Source organism: Neophocaena asiaeorientalis, unplaced genomic scaffold, assembly GCF_003031525.2.
Source record: "Neophocaena asiaeorientalis asiaeorientalis breed wild unplaced genomic scaffold, Neophocaena_asiaeorientalis_V1.1 scaffold33, whole genome shotgun sequence".
NCBI classification, from domain to species: domain Eukaryota; kingdom Metazoa; phylum Chordata; class Mammalia; order Artiodactyla; family Phocoenidae; genus Neophocaena; species Neophocaena asiaeorientalis.
Genome location: NW_020171988.1, coordinates 1146120 through 1166032, shown reverse-complemented (window position 1 = coordinate 1166032; position 19913 = coordinate 1146120). Strand labels below are relative to the sequence as shown.

The 19913-nt window shown below is 36.8% G+C and overlaps 1 protein-coding gene across 2 annotated transcripts; it reads right to left on the bottom strand.

Annotated features, from left to right (window-relative positions):
* Positions 1–286: 286 nt before the first annotated feature.
* DAZL (deleted in azoospermia like) lies at positions 287–18059 on the bottom strand. Of its 2 annotated transcripts, XM_024747782.1 has the most exons (12): positions 17940–18057; positions 11448–11594; positions 11096–11187; positions 10482–10533; positions 9973–10036; positions 9747–9886; positions 8144–8215; positions 7370–7420; positions 6412–6525; positions 5204–5302; positions 2177–2277; positions 287–531 (listed from the first exon to the last, which is right to left on the bottom strand). In XM_024747782.1, exons 1-11 carry the CDS (start codon positions 17940–17942, stop codon positions 2224–2226), a joined length of 888 nt encoding a protein of 295 aa, XP_024603550.1. In that variant the 5' UTR covers positions 17943–18057; the 3' UTR covers positions 287–531; positions 2177–2223. The 2 variants fall into 2 exon arrangements, with proteins under 2 accessions (XP_024603550.1, XP_024603548.1); XM_024747780.1 differs by having other exon boundaries at positions 287–2277; positions 17940–18059.
* Positions 18060–19913: the final 1854 nt, after the last annotated feature.

The following is a 19913-nucleotide window of genomic DNA, read 5'->3' as shown; positions in this document are numbered from 1 at the left end:
CTGCTCTGCTGATGCACTGCATTGGAACCCACTGTAAACTATCTCCAACTCAACTAAGAGAAATTATTTTCTCATGAAAATCTCTTAATTTCATGAGAGAGCAGCAAAAATACAATGTACCAAAATGTGCTTTTATAAACGAACTCGGCTAGATTAAGAAACTGAAAAATATTTACACTCCTGAATTTCAAGGATCTAAATCTTGTCACATACTACCCACCCAAATCCCCACCATGTTTTTTAAGATGACATGAATAAGTAGGTTAAAACGCTTTTGAAAAAAGGTTTTATTTCTATTTATTCATTTATGCAAAGACAGTATCAGCATAGGTAATAGAAACACACTTTTAAGTTTAAAATTAATTTTCCATTTTGAAAGGTTCAGGATTTTGTCTCTTCCTTCTACCTTACTCTTTTAAATACTTCAGTCCAACAAAACAGCAGACAAAAATTTATTTCCTTCGTTTACTTAAGGTCATATTGGGATAATCAGAATTGGCTCTTTAGAATATGGGTATCATTTACAGTAACCTGGAGATTTAATCACAGAATAATATGTGTAAGAATGTTATAGCACACACACAAAAAAGTACAAAGAATTTTAAAAAGAACAAATTTCAGGGCACTTTCAAATTTTGAGGCCTAAGAAAGCTCTCTTGGGGATCCTCAAGTTAAAAGACTCCTCCCTTCAGATTCAGAATGAAAATTATTAGGGATTATAAAACAATGGGCACTGATGATATGGCCCATGGAAGCTTCATTAGGATAAGGATAAATGGAGTTTCCATGTTTTAGTGAAGGGGCAGGCCAATGAAAGAAAAGCCAGGAAGCCACGTTAAACTCATGTCCACAGCAGGTCAAATGATGCTGATACAAGTGTTTCCCTTAGAAAGGTATTATCCCATTGCTACCTTTCCAAGGCTTATTAGCCCACATACTGCTTATACTGCTACTTCTCTTCTTTACATCACCTATCCTAAAAGCAAACCTCCTGGAAGAATGGTGCTACAGACTGGAAAAGCAAGACTGTGGGTAGAGCAAAGGGGCTCTGGATCTCTAGTTGTTTGTCACGATTTACAAATGTCTAACCAGGAGCCTAGTTAATCTAAAAATGGATTGTTAACACAACGCTAGTGTATTTTTGGGCTATGCGTATTACTCAACAACTTTTGTGGTTTAGAAACGCCAAAACTAATTCGATTCTCCTGGACATATTTTACTTTAAAAAAGAAAATATAATAAGCTAAAAAACAAAAATAAAAATCGACCTGTTCTTTAACAAATAACTAATATTTTAATGTTTTTTATAAAAACTATTCCTTTCAGATACTCTGATTAACTTTTAAGTGACATAAAAGAAGTTTCAGCCTTCTTTAATACCAACATTTTGCACAATTTAAGATACAGCCATTGAATTTATCATTTCAAGGAAAAAAAAAGTAAAAGAAAAAAAGGAGAATGGTAACTCACTGAGAAGCTTATGTACCTAGTGAAGTTTAGTTTGTTTTGGATTCTTTAAAAAAAAAAAAATTAGGCCCAGAATTTTAGTTATCCTAGTTACCATCCCAATCGGATATCTCTATGTGTGGATTCTAGATAAGATTAAATATTTTGAACTAATAAATGTAAGACCCACTGATTGGACTATTTGTTTAGAATCTGTTTTACTGGGTTTAGATAAGGAAAACTTCAATAAAGCCAACTATATACTGAGTTCCACTGATTAAAAATGCAGTTTTGAAAACTCTGCTTTTGTGGTAAATTTCTAGACAAATCATAAAAGCAAAATATTGTAGATACTGTACTGTTCATAGGTACTTGCTGGAGAAGTGAAGTGCTTGTAGTTAAACAATCAAAATTCTGACTTTTCAAAATAGGTTTTCTAAAACAATTTTTCTGGAAATCAGCATTTGCTTTTAAACTCTTAAAATGTCAATTAAAAAAATCCTTACAGATAAATCTTAAAGTTATTCCTTTCAGTCTCAATTTTTTTTTACTTTTAACCATATATTCAACACAGAACCAGTTTCTAAGTAAATGTCTAATGAAAAACAGTTCTAATGTAAAATAAAACTAGGCAATCTAATATAACTTGTATAGAAAATCTAAGTGTGATTTATCAAAACTCAGAATTAAATCTCTAAAATAGTGGGAAAAACTTTCAGTCTCTTCTTACTATTCAAAACCTCCAACTTCCTGTGAGACTAGAAAGTTAGCAGAGGATCAAACAGACTTAAGCACTGCCCGACTTCTTCTGAAGTGATGAACTCGTTTATCCTAGAAGAGACAGAAATAATACTCCATTTTACTTCACTGAAAATTCCTATTACCATTATCACCTAAGACAGATAAAAAATATTGTACTTTAAAAAGCATTTATTTTGGGTTTAAACGCTATAAATAATGAAAGAAAAGTGATCCTTTTGGGGAAGCATTCCTGAACTTTGCGATAACCAATGTACCAATGACCAGTTTTATTCAACAATTTAGTTAAAAAAGAAGTATGAGTAACTCAGAAAAAGAGGACTTAGAATCAATACCCTTTTATGTACATTAACTCATGATTTGGCAGTCATGTCCCCAAAAGACAGCTGGTGAAAAGCACATGAGATTTTTAAAAGTCCTATTTTTACTAAAATACATCTGACAGAAATCATGGCTCGAGAAGAGTAATCCACTTCAATCTGAAACCCTATGCTTTCAGGTTAAAAGATAGAAGTTTTGGCATATTTAAAGGCATATTCTTAACCTGTAATGAAGATATATAATTTTTTTTTTTTTTTTTGCGGTACACGGGCCTCTCACTGTTGTGGCCTCGCCCGTTGCGGAGCACAGGCTCCAGACGCGCAGGCTCCGGACGCGCAGGCTCAGCAGCCGTGGCTCACGGGCCCAGCCGCTCCGCGGCATGTGGGGAATCTTCCCGGACTGGGGCACAAACCCGTGTCCCCTGCATCGGCAGGCAGACTCTCAACCACTGCGCCACCAGGGAAGCCCGATATATAATTTTTTAGGAAATGAATAGAAAAATAAAAATATATGCAAAAATTTCCTTTCACTTTATGTTGCTTGCAGATGTGCAGATAGAAGAAATGAGGCCTTACAAAGAGGAATGGAGCTGAGTAAACCAGCAATAACATAATAATAATATTTCTTCTCTACACTTTTAGCTTAACTGTGCCCTGTTCCTAGGGATTAAATTCCATTGTCACATAAAGAAGGGTGACTTCTGGAAATTATGTAATTTGTTAACAGGGTAATATCCTATTTAGGTTAAAGCCCAGAAAACTGGTCACAAACTCAAGTATCTTCAGAGATCAGGCAGGATATGAAAGATTATGAAGGAGCTGGAATTTATCATGGCAACAGTGTATATCCCGCCTCAGTGCATTCTCATTCAATTAAAACAACAATAACAACATTTAGCTAATCAAGGTAGGTCAAGATATGCTATACAACTTCTAACTCTTAGCTCAGAGAAGCAGAAAATTTTGGAAGGTTCAAAGAGAAACTTTTAATACCAGGTAAAAATTCAAGTTTAAAGACTTGCTGGTTAAAGATTTTCTGCTTTGCAAACAAATCCTTTAGTACTACCTATTTAACCTGCAGAACCTTGGGCAAAAGTAAGCTATCCTACAGCTCCCAGTACTTTCCTTTTAAATTGTCCTATGCAGAATGAAACAAGAGAACAAAGATCAACTTTAAATGAATGGGTTTACTCCCCAATGAGAAGGGGGTTAAGAACTTAACTCTGCTACAGCTCTAGCCTTCTGCATTAAAGGAACTCCTAAGTATTCCTTTTAAAAACACTTTAAGCTTTATCCAATTTCCATTCATAGATGGAAAAAGCTATTCTCCTTTCCCTGTTTTAAGATACAAAGCAATGGCTTACAAATGGTTCCAAAATGGTGCATTTTAGAAAAATTCTGGCAGCTCCTTGGAAAGTTAAACATAGTTACTATGTGATTCAGCAATTCCATTCTTAGGTATATACCCAAGAGAAATAAAAACGTATATCCACACAATAACTTGTACACGAATGTTCACAGCGTTACTCATCAGAGCCCGAAAGTGGAAACAACCCAAATGTCTATCAAATAAGTGATGAATGGATAAACGCAAAGTGGCAGATCCATAAATAAAAAGAAATGAAGTCCTGATACATGCTGTAACACTGATGAACCTTGAAAACATTTCGCTAAGTTTAAGTCACTCACAAAAGGTCACATATTATACTATTTATATGAAATATCCAGAACAGGCAAATTCTTAAAGAAAGGAGGTTAGTGGTTGCCTAAGGCTAGAGAGTTTGGGAGAATAGAGAGTGACTGCTAATGGGCAGGGGCTTTATTTTGGGGGTGATTAAAATATTCTAAAATTGTTTGTCGTTATGGTTGCACAACTCTGTTAATATTCTAAAAAGTACTGAATTGCACACTTTAAATGGGTGAACTGTGGGGTACGAAAATCGTTATCTCAATAAACCTGTTACAAAAAACAACAAAAACCTTCCCTTTACTAAAAAGCACAGTATTCTTCCCCCATTGAAGCGACCGGTTCCTTTCCATATTCAGACTCACAACTGAAAGGGATCTTAGAGACTCATTTCAGACTTGTAAAAACTGGAGCCTTAATAAGATTTAAATGATTTGTCCAAGGTGACAGAACCAGGGTCAGAAACCAGAACTTTCTTAAATTCAAACACCCATATTCTTCTCCACTTCACCAACTCTGAATCAACTTCCATTTCTTTCTACTCAGCTCTTTTTACCACTTCATTTTACCTCTTTTCTCCCCCCCAAAACACTGTTGGTTCAGGCATCATCTGAGTGATCAATTTCTTTTCTTCTCTTCAGTCCAATATCTACGTACTCTTAAGTTTTGCTTTCTCTTTCTAAAATTTTCTCATTTCCTATTTGGTCAAGCCAATATTCTCATTCAACTCTCATGAACCCTATCAATTACAGTATAGGCTTCTGCTAAAGATTATCTTCCCTAAGGGCAAACGACACTATATCAAGATTTGAGCAGCTAGAATACACTGCCACTTAAAACTCACTCACAGATTTACTGGGTTACAGTCAAAAGCTAACAGTTCAATTACTGATATATGCTCTATGTAGTATCAAAATATATAGACCACAGAAAGAAGATACTTTATGGCTGACAAGTGTGCTTTTTATCCTGTACACTATTCCTTTCATACCTTGAAGTACTCTTCTTGAGTAACAAAGGAGCTTCTCAATCTGTTCTCTGGATTAAACAGACAAGATACCACTGTCTGTATGCTTCGGTCCACAGACTTCTGAAACACAGAAGTTTTCGGTAAAGACTATTCCTCCTTTTACTCACTGGGAACAAGCTTTTTGAAAAAGTTTAATGAACACATACACTTATTTCTAAAGAATTCTCAGGTAATTTTGTAATACGTGCCACATGTCACTTAGTGTGTAACTTTTGTACCAAATTTAAGAATTATTTCAGAAACTTAGTGATAGAGTACTGATTTAAAAAGCTCAATTAGTCAAGCCCTAAGATACTTGCTTAAGCCTCTTTAATTTTTCCTGTTAGATAAAAAACAGTGAACTTCAACATTTCAAGAAACATTTAGGTTAAACTTTGGTAATATAATTATACTGTAAGTTATTTCGATATTTTTTCAAATTTTAAGTTGTGTAACAAATCTGGGAATTTTTTCACCCCACAGTTCAGTAGCTCTCAACATTTTTCCACTGAGAAACACATGAACGAAGTACACATACTCCAATGGGAATCATCCTATGTTATTATGCACATTCCAATCACATCAATTACTTCCATATTCTCACCCATACGAGAAAACACAGAATTCAAGAGTGAGGACACTGCTATTATAGGGATCTGCTCTAATGATAAAAAAGAAACAACTCTGCCTGTTTTAATATTTCAATTACTAGTGGCTCCACCACTCTTGAGAGCTGCTACCATATATAATGTTACAGAGAGAATACCGTAAATAACTGTATATTATTATTTAGCTAAATAAATGTTTAAATTGGCAAAAGACAAAGTAGATATAATTCATACTAATTCCTCTTTTGAAGAGTAGGATTCTTGAGGAAACCAACCCACTCCACCAAATCACGTTAATACAATATTTATTAAACTACGGTTAAAAAACAACAACAAAAAAACCCCAATGAAAACAGAACAGAGGGAAGGACTACTGAATCAGCAACTATATATACACACTGAAAGTTTGGGGATGCCTAAAATTTCATTAACTTTTATGTAAATTGCAAAGTTATTAGTCAATGACTCAAGCTCTGTAACGTATTTAAATTTGGGCAAAGATGCTTGCTTCTCAAATGGCCATTATTAAAACCTGAGAAACAATAAAAATATAAATGTTAATAAGCAAAATTAGATGTTTGCCTTTTGTGGGCCATTTCCAGAGGATGCAGTAGCTTCATGAACTGAGCATTCACTTGGCAAAACTTCAACTCCTGGATCAACTTCATTACAGTGGTAGTTAACGGCTGTATAAGTCTACATTTAAAATGATAAAAGTGTAATTAAAGAGATGTACATTAGATACATTTCTAAATCTATTCTTCAAAATGTGAGCTGACACTGAAAGTCTAAATGTGGATTGTGAAGTTCAATTACATTATTTCAGAAACTATTTCAAACTATAGAGTTGAAATGCAATAAGGCAATTTTTTATTTTGAAATGTCAACACAATCAGAATTAGGACAATTTCCCTAAGAAAAAGAAACTCCAACATATAGTAAGGGAATGAGAAGGGAATTTCCTAGTGCCTGAGAATTTCAGCTCATACTATATCCTTCGAATATCCAATCTTGATGAAAGACAGAAGGTAACAAAGGCACAGGTGTTTTAGAGGTAGCACCCTCTCTTGTTTTTTTTCCTTTTCTTATATAACATATAACAGTACTGACAGCAAAACATTTTTGCTTCTCTTCGTCACATTTTTTATGGCAAGAAAACTAGAGGCAGATTCAATACTAATTCTAAATCCCTGGAGTTAGAATTAGCATAGTTATTAAAACTACCTTTCTTGGTTACATATTCTATCAACAAGTAACTGAGCACTTGTTGTATGCAGGGCAGCCATTGCTTAAGTACACACACAACAACCTGAGAAACAAAAAGCACAGTTTCTCCCATGGGAGTATATACTTGGGTTGACAAGAAATAAAACATAACACATAATGTAAAAGAGCATTTAAAATATTTCTAGGCATACTTGATATTGCAAAAGGTCAAGAAATATATAATAGCTGAACAGTAAAATACTTTAAAATATATAATAGTTAAACAGTAAAAAACTTTAAAAAAGGAAGTACATGTTTCGCTAATTCACCTTACCGGAGAAATAACATAACTCCTTTGTTCCCCAACAGGCCACTGCGGTGGCATCTTAGAAAAAAAAAGGAAATTATTATTTAAATATACCTTCACATTTTCACAAAGATATGAGATAGACAATGTTGAGGTATCTGTCATGCTGGCTCCTTGACCTTGTTATAATAAAAGAAACAAAATGGAAGAATAAAGTACTTTCTGTTTCTGATACCTAAGGATTTTATTGTTACTTTCATATATAAACTCCATCTTTTTCTCAATTTTCTGGAGTTGGTCTACAGGAAAACTCAAACATACAGTTCTTTGAATATATTACCATAGATATGGTCATATCCATGGGCAGAAATTCAGAGAACTACTATTGTAGCAGCCAGCTAAAATAAACACTATCAAACATAATTGGAATTCAATGCTCTAAGAACTGAGTAATCATTTTATTTCAACCTATGCCATTAGAAAAACTCATAAAAGTCAGCCTGGATGTTTCAGCTATTTGACAGAAAAGATGAAGAACACATGTTGAAATATAGAAGGGGACACCACATCTTGTACAAGAGGAAGCTTCTTCCTAAACTCATTCCTGTCAAAAGCTTCTTTCTAAGTTCATTCCCTTATTTCTAAGTAATAGAGAAGCCCTAATTCTAGACTAATTCCAACTTTTTTCTTAAATTTTAAGCACACTCAACTACTTTAAATGACAAACTATTAGGGAAATTTACATAAATAAAGGCCTCAATAATATTCCAATGTAAATCATTTTGATCCCTCTTAAATTACCTGATAATTATAAACAGGCAGCTGATATCCAGTGATAACCTGAACTGGTGAACTTGGATAAGGAGGATAAGCCTGAAAATAAATTTTACAGAAAGAATGAATGAACAAGATATATTTTTAAAAATCAGAAAGAAGGAATATTATTCCCAATGTAAGAAAAATATGAAAATAAGGAAATCTTAATTTTTTCATATACAATGCAAGATTCTATTTGAGTGACTGGCTTCATGAAGAAATAAGTATTCTCTGTCAAATGTTAGTCTTTTGGGCTGGGAGAAGGAAGAGATAAATAAGGTGAGTGACTGATTTTGCCAGCCTAAGTTTACCTTATCTGTATATTTATTCCCATCCAGAAGTTCTTTCTTACATGATGATAAGACTCTATTAGAATAGATTTCCATGTTAGAGTTGTATTAATACATGTGTTTTCTTTTTTTGTAAAAATACTTTTAAGCAGTTTTGTATTCCTTTGACAGTATTTCGGGGTAACGTGGGATCCTCCTACAGACTTTCTGGCTCTTTCTGTATTTCACTTCTAAAAGTTAAGGGCAGTTTATTACCCCAAACTAGAAAAAAGACAATACAATGTCTTATATCTTTCAAAAGGTATTTATTGATTGAAAATATCTAGGTAGTAGCATACATAAATATACCAGAATAGGTAATAATTCCTCATGGTAAATGTTAGGAACAAGTAGGGCTTTTCTTCTATCTGTGTTTTAAGTAAGACAAGTATAAAAAGATATATCCTACACTTCAGGTAGATGGAAAATGTAAACAAATGAGAGACACTGCAGAACTACTTCACTATTATTTTCTTTCTTTTCCTAAAAATGAAATGTCTTTTAAACTGAAGAAAGTAAACTGAACTAAGAAGAAAATAAATATCATCAATGGGAGGTAAGTATTCCAAGTATAGAGTTTACAAATATAGTTAAGTCACCAGAAATTTATCCATTCTAGAACCATAACACATCCAGAAATCAACAATCTATATGAGAAGGCATCTGGAATCATTGCAAATAAAGAATAGCTGACCCTAGAAAAGAACAAACCAAACATACACATGAGGAAAGCTGCCTTCAAATATTCTACGAGTTATCTGGGGAAAAAAAAGATATATTCTATGTGGCTACAGCCATCAGTTCTAAGATAAAGGCTTACAAACTATATAGAAGCAGATTTTAGCTTAGTATAAGAAGTAACACTGGGCTTCCCTGGTGGCGCAGTGGTTGAGAGTCCACCTGCCGATGCGGGGGACACGGGCTCGTGCCCGGTCCAGGAGGATCCCACATGCCACAGAGCGGCTGGGCCGGTGGGCCGTGGCCTGGGGGAGGCCCCAAAAGTGAGAGGCCCCCGGACCCCCAAAAAAAAAAAAAAAAAGTAACACTAAGAATGACAGATTTCTAACAGGAGTAACAGATGTCCCATCACTCAAAAATATTCAAACAGGAATAATATTGTCACTTATTATGGAAATTGTTGACGTAATTCCACAGAGCGTAAGAAGTGAGACTGGCTTAATTTTTAAGGTGCCCCCATCTCATTGTATAAGATTTCTAATAGCATACACACAAAAAACAGGAATGTAGGTAATTCTTACCTGAACATACTGAGTAATAGGACTCATCATGGTTGGAGGCTGCATGTAAGCTTCTGTGTGTGGATTACTCCAGACACTCTGAAACTGTGGTGGAGGAGGAGGATTAAAAACCAAAGGACGTGGCTGTACATGATAAGCACCTTTTTAAAGAAAAGAAAACAAAGCCTATTTTTAGTTCTCTGAAAAGCTACACATGTCAATGAGAACAATTCCTTTCTTTACTCACATAAAGTTTGTTTCCTAATTGCAGGGCCCAGTTTCAGCTTTTTACCATGGAAATTTATCTGTGACTGAAAATAAAACAGTAACAAAACTAGAATCAATGTCTAAATCTTTATTTCCAAGACTCTGGTAAACACACAAGTTCTCTAAAATTACTACTATCGGAGAAGATCAGTGCTAAAAACATACCAAATCAAAATTTATCAGCCTGAAGCTACCTTACTTACCTTCACTACTCTAATCAAATGTTGAGAGGTGCTGTGGAACTTGATCAAAAACCTTTACTCTCTGTCTATCTTTCCTGTCTCTGGATCATGAGGCTGGATGCCCAATCAAAAATAAACAGGTTCTCACAAGTTATGTAAGATTATTCTAAGTCTGGATTTCAAACAGAAAGTATATTTATTTCTATACATTATACAAGACTAAGTAAATATTCAGGACTCAAAACAATATTGAACACTGCATCCATAAGGTAATTAAGAGAGTTTTTCCCAAAAGAAGATTACTTACTTCTACTATCTTCTGCACATCCACGTCATTATAAAATGAAACAAATCCATAGCTAGAAAGGCAAATAAATGAGTATAAAATCACTACCGTAACAGTACACGGTTTGAAACTTCATTATTCCATGAAATAACTGACAGAAGTAATAATGATAAAGGATGAAGAATATACTGAGATAAATAATTGTAAGACATACATGATAGATCCTCTATAAATACTACTGTTTTATTTTCCTACGGTCATTTGTATTAGAATGCACAAAGACTAACAGAAAATTCATACCTATGAACCTGAATTTAACTTACTATCTATGGTAAGATAGTTAAAATTTAAGGTACTGTGAAATGTGTGAAGAAAACAATTCTTCAATATAACTGATTAATCCACTTAAGTGAAACAAATGAAGATGGGAAACATTTAAATACAAACACTAGGCAAATGATTAAATAAAAGAGCTGGCAACAAACTTTTATCTTCTACATGAAAGGAATTACAAAGTAACAAATTACATTTATACAAATGTTAAAATACCAGATTTGAAATTTTATTTTCTGACACTCTATAGATGCTATAGTTCAGATATTTATTATAATTTATATTGAACATGTTTCACTTACCCTTTGGACACACCACTTCGATCCGTGATTATCTTCACTTCTTTTACTGAACCATATTTAGCAAAGAAGTTTTTAATTTCGGTTTCATCCATCTATGAAGAAAAATTTGACTTCAAGATTAAATATTCAACATTCAAAATTTTCAATTATACTATAAAGAAGATTTGATGATGTGGAAGTATCTCCTCCATGTACCCCCAAACTACCTGTAGTTCTTTGTCAAAGATATTTTTAGTCCCTATTAGGTTAAACATAAAAACAATGCCCCAAAAAAGCCTTATGTTTACAACAGGGCCCAAATCCCACTATTCACAAAATACTTTTTAAAATAAATGAAACATGAATACAATACCCTAACATCAATTCCACCAACGAAAACAGTGTTCGGCATGATTCTGCCTTCTGGTAAAACATAGCCTTGGCTGGTGGCAGCTGATGAAGACTGGGTGCTGGCCTCTCTGGAGATGGTTGAGTTTGGAGTGTCAGGATCTGCAGCAGACTGTAATTTGGAAAGCAGACATCACCACTAGACATACAGGCTAAAATGACGGATGATATGAAATACAATTTATGTTTTTAAAATACAAAATATTTTCATATAAATTACTTTTATTGTAAATTAGTCATCAATGTAGCTTAGTTCAGGCTCAAGGTCTAGGGTAATCAGCATGAAATTTAAACAGAAGGGTATATAGTACTTTCTCAAACCCAGTGTCACTCACCACTACCCTGGTACAGTGCTGTGGCAGAATAGTGATTTTATATTGAGTTTGTGAAATCCTACGTGAACTGGTTAAGTAATCAGAAAGTTCAGCTTTGTAAAAAGTAAAGTTACTAAAATCATCCTGTTGTATGTCAATAAGCAAATTCTCATTTTTCTGAGTACCTTATTCAAAAGTATGGTTTTAAAGATACCATTTTTTTTAAAGTTGCATCAAAAAGGAAACAAGAAAGTTTTAAACCAATTTGTTTTGCCTCATCTTCCTATTCACCAAAACTAACACGGACTTTATAATTTTAACACTCCTTGTGTTAGTATGCCTGTTTACTTTGGAAATGGATCATGAAAACATCATTTGCTCATATATCATAGCTCCTGCTTTAAAAAAAAAAAGGGTTTATAATCCTCTTCCCTAATGGTAGGGTGTTCATAGCATCTTTAAAATAATGTTTTTCTTCTTGAATAATACCAAATAAGTCCTACTGATAATTCTAATTTTCACAAGGGGCTGACAGATACAAATGATATCATCTTTATTTTCAGAGACCCACACAAGAAACTTATTACTTTTCTGAATTCTGGTCAGAACTCTGTCTTTAGGCTTCCCACACTGAGATTAATGTAGATTTTTCTGAATCAGAATTTACTGGTAATACATATTTCGGAAACAAAAACTGATTTAGCCAGGAGATCTAAAAATTGATTTAGTCAGACATTTGTGTCCCTTACTAAGTTATAAATCACTTACTTGGCAGTTATTTCTCTCTTGGAAAACTTCTTTGAGAATGAAGTGAGATAACATCTGTGAATTTTTGTAAACTATAAAGTGGTATGCCAATACGGTTAGCATCCTGGTATCTGAATTTATTTTCAATAGGTTAAAGAAAGGTTTCTTTCCTGGTTTTACGATTTATGTACTTATTTTGTAGATACTCTATTAATTAACAACTAACTTGAGTTGGAACCTCAGGAAACTAGTTTATGGCACATTTGCTCATTTGAAATTCATTTATGAAGTGCCTATTGATTATAAGTAGTAAATACAAAAGGCTGCAAGAGAGAGATATAGCTATTACACTTCAGCTTATAAAGGAAAACAAAAGCAAGGACAAAAGAAACCAACCGACACGTATTTTTTAAAAGATAAGCAAAATAATTTTTACAGAAATTAGTTACAATAATGAAAAGCAGGTAGAGTTCCTACTTTGTTAAGTGTTAGAAATTACTGATAAATTTAAGATTCTACAAGCTGCTGTACTAATTAGCTATGAAATCAAAATTGTTAAATTACCAAATTTGAGTGTTTGGGCTTTTCTCTATTAATTTGTGTTCATACTTGCTATTCAGTGTTTCTGTCTGAATAGTTCCTGATTCTTTCCTTTAACTATGGTACAGTGATATTCCAAGACAATAAAATCAGAGAAAGTAAAAACTATTTCTAAAGCTTTTCCATTTTTAAATGTTTTATAATTTTTTTTCTAAATGGGACTATATTACATAAGTCACATACCTTGAACTATCAAGAAATTTGACTAGATTTCCCTTCGTGACAGACAATTTACCAATCTCTTTCAATTAGCTCACATTCAAAAACCCAAAACAGGAATAAAACAAAATAGCGGTTCTGAAATTCTTATAGACTTTTCTCCTTCTCAATTTTCCGTTCGTTTGTGGATGAACTTTGGATACCTTTTTATCTGACAAACTATTTATAATATTAGCTGTCTGTGAACCAAAATGGATAAATGTATTTTAAATTAGAGGTATAACATTAGGCCAGAAAACTGTGCCAGATTATAAAGAGTTATGATAATATACTGATTTTCAACCGGGGAAGATTTTGTGGCCCGGGGGCATTTTTGGTTGTCACAATTGAGGGGTGTACCTGGTATCTGGGTGGCAGAGGCCAGAGATACAGTAAGCATCCTATAACGCAAAGGAGAGCCTCCCACAACAAAGAATTATCTGGCCCCAAATTTGCACAGGGTCACAGCTGAGAACCTGTGATAGTGTTGCCAGAATCGAAGAGGGAAGTTCTAATTCCTTTTTTTATGCGGTACACGGGCCTCTCACTGTTGTGGCCTCTCCCGTTGCGGAGCACAGGCTCCGTACGACGCGCAGGCTCAGTGGCCATGGCTTACGGGCCCCGCCACTCCGTGGCACGTGGGATCTTCCCGGACCGGGACACGAACCCACGTCCCCTGCATCGGCAGGCAGACTCTCAACCACCGCGCCACCAGGGAAGCCCGGAAGTTCTAATTCTTATGTCCTATTTACAAAAGTAAAATGGATGTCTGAGACAACTAAACAGTAATTTGCGAAAAAGAAAAAAGCCATTAGATATTATAGAAAGTTTGGTTTCGGGTTGGGTTGTACAAATTGACTGTCTGCTTAATTGAGGTATTAAGTATAAAACTGATCAAATCATTTCACTAGTGTCATAATGTCTTAAGGAAGGCATCGTTATGTCCGTCCTAGTCCTGAGCCAGCAGATGGTGCTCAAAGCTAAAGTAAGGAAAGTACTCCATTTTAAGACACCTGAACAATAGGGATTTTAAAACTTTGCCTGTGTGTGTATTTACATAGTTATAACTTATATATACAAATCCAGAACCACACACAACCTTTGGTTACTTCTAAACTATTGCTAAAAATACTTCACAAATGAATTCTTAGGCTAAAGCAAAAAGTTTGGTGAAGAATTCATCTTACCTACCAACAGCATGTAGAAAATAAACTGCATGTAAATTAAATGAAAGAAATAATTATTTTTCTTAATTACACCTTCAAGTGAGTTGATGGGTTCTGAAATGAGTAATTCTGGAATATTAAGTAGGGGTGAACTTGGAGGCCATCATATACACAATTCTCGTCACTGCTATTCACAGTAATATATTCCCTTTTATATCTGGATGACCAAATGACAAAGATAACTAAAAGCTGGAAAAAAAACCTTTATCATTACTAAAGCTTCTGGGATGTCAGCTCTTTGACATTTTATTCAACTATTATATCTTCATGCAAGCATGAAATAATTTGCAATCATCAGCGTCATATCCACAGAAGGAAGTAGTTATTAAAGAGAAAAGGAAATTCTATTAAGGAAATAGTAAATGAAAATCAGAATAAAACCCTTTAAGTAAATCAAATAATGGACTCTGGGGGGCAGGGGGAATCCAAACAATAAACAAACAATCCTGGGAAAGCTAAGCAAGAAAAAGGCAAGAATACAAAAATACACATTAGTCTTGAAAAAACGGAATATGAGTACAGATTAGAATGCTCTATAGGAGTAAGTTTGGAAATCTTGATGATATGACTAACTTTCCAGAGAAATGAACTTTTAAAGACAATCTTAAGAAAAGAAAGAGCACTCAATTCCTGGGTCAGTTTCACTGGGAGTTTTCTCAAACTGTGAAGAAACAGGTAATTTGTGTGTGGAGGGCAAGTGGGGCGCTAAGAGGGGGGCACACCTAGACAGAAACAACAGTAGACAGGAGAGAGAGTGGAAGAGAAGGAAAATTCAAATGTTTTAAAAAATTTTTCAGAGAAAAGAAAAAGAATATTTCTCAATGCATTTAATAAAACTAATACCATCTAAATAGCAAAATCTGGTTAAGATGGTCCACCCCTGCCCTCAACACTGAGACGCAAAATTCTAGCAGCATACAAAAAAATATACAATTAAGAACAGTTTACACTGTAAATTCAAGGATGGTTCATTCTTAGGAAATCTGTTACTGTAATTCACCACTGCAAAAGCATTTGATAAAATACAGCATCCATTTCTTAATTTTTAAAAAAACCCAAGTAAAATAAAAACATCTTATTTTCTATTGATCTAAATCTAGGCTATCATCAAGCTTAAAGTGAAACATGGTAGTAATTTACATTAAAATTAGAAATAAGGTTCTCTCCTTATCATACCTATAAATTTTTTCCTATATGACTAATGTATTAATATAGAGTTGTTATAAATCACCAAGAAAAGATAAATATGCAAATAGAAAGGTGGATTAAGAATTAAAAAAAAAAGAAATGGAAAAAGCTAATGACAAACTTCAACTTCACTAATGATAAACAAAAGAAAAAGTACATCAACACAGTGAAATATTTTCCAGTTATTAGACTGGCAACTTTAAAAACTGCAATACCTTTCATTGGAAAGTGTGAGGAGAAGGGGTCACACTACACACCACCAGTGGGAATACATACTGGTACGTGCTTTATCAAGAGTTACTAAGAAAAATGTATCATAATTCAAAATCGTTATAAAATGGGCATAACCTTTTCACCCAGTGATTCCACTCCTGGCAATTTATTTCAAGTTATTAACAGAATAAACATGCCAAAACATTTGCACAAACATACTCATTATGGTATTGTTTTAACGTAAACAAATTATTCATTATAAGGGAATTAGTAAAATTAAGTAATGGTAGTATAGAAATATATAATTTTTGGTAAAATAACTAAGTATATATTCAAAATTATTTTAAATTTCTCTTTGGAATAAAGCCCACTACACTAAGTGAAGAATACAGGTTGTAAGATAGTATTATATAGCACGGGAAAATTTTTATAAAATAAAATGTACCTGTATATATGCAATACATGCTTGAAAACAATCTGGAAGGGCATACGTACATCAAAACTTCAATAGTGGTTAAATGTTGGGATTAAGATGGACCTCTACTTTCTTACATTGATTACCTTCCAATGAGTTAACGTATTAGTTTTTTTTTTTTTTTTTGCGGTACGCGGGCCTCTCACTGTTGTGGCCTCTCCCGTTGCGGAGCGCAGGCTCCGGACGCGCAGGCTCAGCGGCCATGGCTCACGGGCCCAGCTGCTCCGCGGCATGTGGGATCTTCCCGGACCGGGGCACGAACCCGTGTCCGCGGCATCGGCAGGCGGACTCTCAACCACTGCGCCACCAGGGAAGCCCAACGTATTAGTTTTGTATCAGAAAAAAAATCAGTTAAGTTATTAGCATTTCCTCCCTTTTCCTCTAAAAAGAGGAGAGAACAAAGTTGGAAATAATTACAGTAACTCAGATTATTAATTATTGCTATGGATACGTACGTGACATAATTATTACAAATAGTTACATACAATCACAAATTTTTACTTTAAAATTTATGTTCTAATAAATTGGATATAAAGTTCCTCCCTTCGCCTCTAAAAATACAGAAAATAATAGTTATTACACTACCGACAACTACACATATATAATACACCTGTGACTTGATGGTTGGTCAAAAGTGTTCTCAGAGCTGTACCTTGAGGTGGTGAAATCAACTAAATGCACTTAACAAAACTCACATAAATGTCACCCAACAGAGCATGTAATACTCTAGGGACATTTTGTTGAAGGTTTCTGGTTTCTCTTTGGGAAAAGTGTTCCCCGGGTTAAAAACTGCTAGACTTCCCCAACCTGCGGCCGCTCAGAGGCGTGGCCAGCGCCGACCTCGTAGGGAAATGATGGCGTCGGGTGAGCTTCTGCCCCGCGGTCCCCGCTGCCGCCACCCCGCAGGCACAAGGCTGCCCCAGGAGCACCGCGGGATCGAGCTCTCCAGGTCTCGACACGCCCCCAAAGTCCCGCCAGGAAGCCCGACCCCAGCCCCGAGCCGGACCCGTGGGGCCCCGCCTCCCGAGGTGGCTTGGGCCTGGCTTCCGCATCTGCACGCAGGCACCCCTGAGGCCACGACACACGGTGCTCGGCAGGCACGACGCCATCTCGCGGAGGCCTCACCGCCTGGCTCCTCAGAATAAGCACGGGAAGAGAGGTTTCTAGGGTGGGGTGGGGGTGGGGCGGTGCGGGGTCCCCGCCCCCCAGTCCACGGCGGAGGCCGAAAACCCCTCCACACCCTGGCTGCGGTGGCGGGATGGCCGCGGGGCTTGCACGTGCTGGGCGGGGCCCCGGGCACTCCCTTCCCACAGCCTGGCCTCCTGCCCCTCCGCCAGCCCTCAACGCCCTGTAGGCCGTGCTGGACCACCTCCCCCTTGCCCTCAGGCCGGGCCCAAGTACAGGAAAGCCGGGTGGCCCCGCTCTCGGCTCCCGTTCCCCCGCCCCCTTCAGCGCCGCGGCCGCCCTGAGGACCCCCTCAGGCCTCGTCCACTCACCATGATGGCGGCAGCCCGTGTTCCCACAGAGGGGCTCGAGAAGGAGCTGAGGATGGCTTCAGGCACCGGGACTGCTGTTAGGCCTGCTCGTACCCACTGCCCAGCTTGACTGGGCAGAGGAAGCAGAGGTGGACAAGCGAGGAGAAGCCGAGGCTGCTGGCGAGACCGAGGGGCGCAGGGGGACTGAGGCGTGGCCGGAGCGCCGGACGTGGCTCCTGCGCAGGGTGAGGGGGCTCGTCGGAAAGACGCGTCAGCTCCCTCCGCCTCAGGCACCGGCCCCAGACGAAAGGGCCCACCGACCCACAGAGACAGGCATCACCCCAAAAGTGCCTTAGAGGCATAAGTATGCATTCTCAAATATGTGTTAAAATTAAAAACAAACTTTTAATGTGTCCAGGCGCTGGGATCAAAATGGCGTCCTGAAGTCACAGGATTAGCCCGATCGATGGCGATTATTCCTATCATCGGCCGCAGAATCAATTGAAATGCCAACAGAAATAGAAAATAGAAACACCTATATGGAGAACAAGGAGGGAGACATCAGAAGTCCAGAAACTTGGACTACTTTCTGTCAAGTCTGAGGGAGATGGGGTTGGATTGGAAGGAACACCAGTTAGGGCAGGCCAACTTGGTGTTCAAGACGTTCATGTTTTCAAGAAATAGTTATCTAGGTCAGCGATTTGCCAGATACCCAAGGTGTAGGAGTGAACAAAACAGCCAAACATTCCTTCGCTCCGGGAGTTCAAGTTGTGAGGGGGAGAATTTTTCTTCTAGGCCTTACAGGAAGCTAGGCCTGCCTAGAGAATTCTAGAACTTTCTCAAGGTCGGAGAAACAGGGCCTAGAGCAAGGGAGAGCTGTGGGGCAGTTGGTGGAGAAAGTCACATAACTTTGGGAACCACTGCAGCACCCTGTATCCACAGGCGGCAACTGTGACTTTTATCCTCCAACTTCACTTTGCTACTGATGAAAAGTTAGAAAATGTTACTTTGTGAGCTGGCAAAATGGTGGTCATCTGTAACCGGAAAACTGACCACAAACAGCTAGCATTACTGGATAATAACTTCATGTCTTGAGTTCAATGTGCAGTTAAACTCAAGAAATGAAGGGAAATCCCAAGAGGCCAGAAATCAAAATAAACTGAAAATCAGAGAGCAGTGACTTGTTGAACAGATTCTTCTCCGCCCCTGGGTGTCAGGGCTGGAGTGTAGGGTGACTAATCAACTGGTTTGCCCGAGACCTTCCTGGTTTTAGCCCTGAAAACCCCCAAATTCTTGGAGACCAGGTCCAAGGCAAACCAGGAGAGTTGGTCATCTTCGGTGTGGGCAAAACGTTAGTTTCTGTAACTTGAGGCCTGAAAGTATAGGGACAGGAGGTAAGGGTCTGGAATAGCTCAGGGTGGGAACTGGTACTGAATATGCTACAAAAACACATTGTCCCAGAGAGACATCAGCTCACGAAAAGAGTGGACTAGGGACAATGTAGAACACCCAGTGGACAAGCAAGTGAGGAAGCTTATCCCATTTCTGAGTGAAAATGAAAATTATTTAACTCCAATGAAATTTTAAAATCCTAGACCTGCATTTCATGAGTTTGGAGTTTGGAGTTTAAATCTGGAGCACTTATTTGACGTTGGGATTTCAAAAACTAGAAATTGATTCCCCTTAACCTTCACCTCCTCCCCAAGAAAAGATCCCAGACAGGGTGCAACTGGAATGCCTAGCAGAAAAAAATGTGAAACCAACCTGGAGGGATGCTTCCGTAAAAGGCTGAAAGGGATTCTTATGAGAAAAGAGCACTTTAAAGTTAAACTCAGAATGAAAAGTTATAACATACTGTTTACCATGAATAAGAATGGCAAAGGATGAAGATTAAAATGTCAAAAACTTAACAAAAGAAACTTCTTTTGGAGTGTGTGTGAATACACCTGGGCACATGTCTTTTTCTCTTATTTGGAGTCATACACTCTATGTATA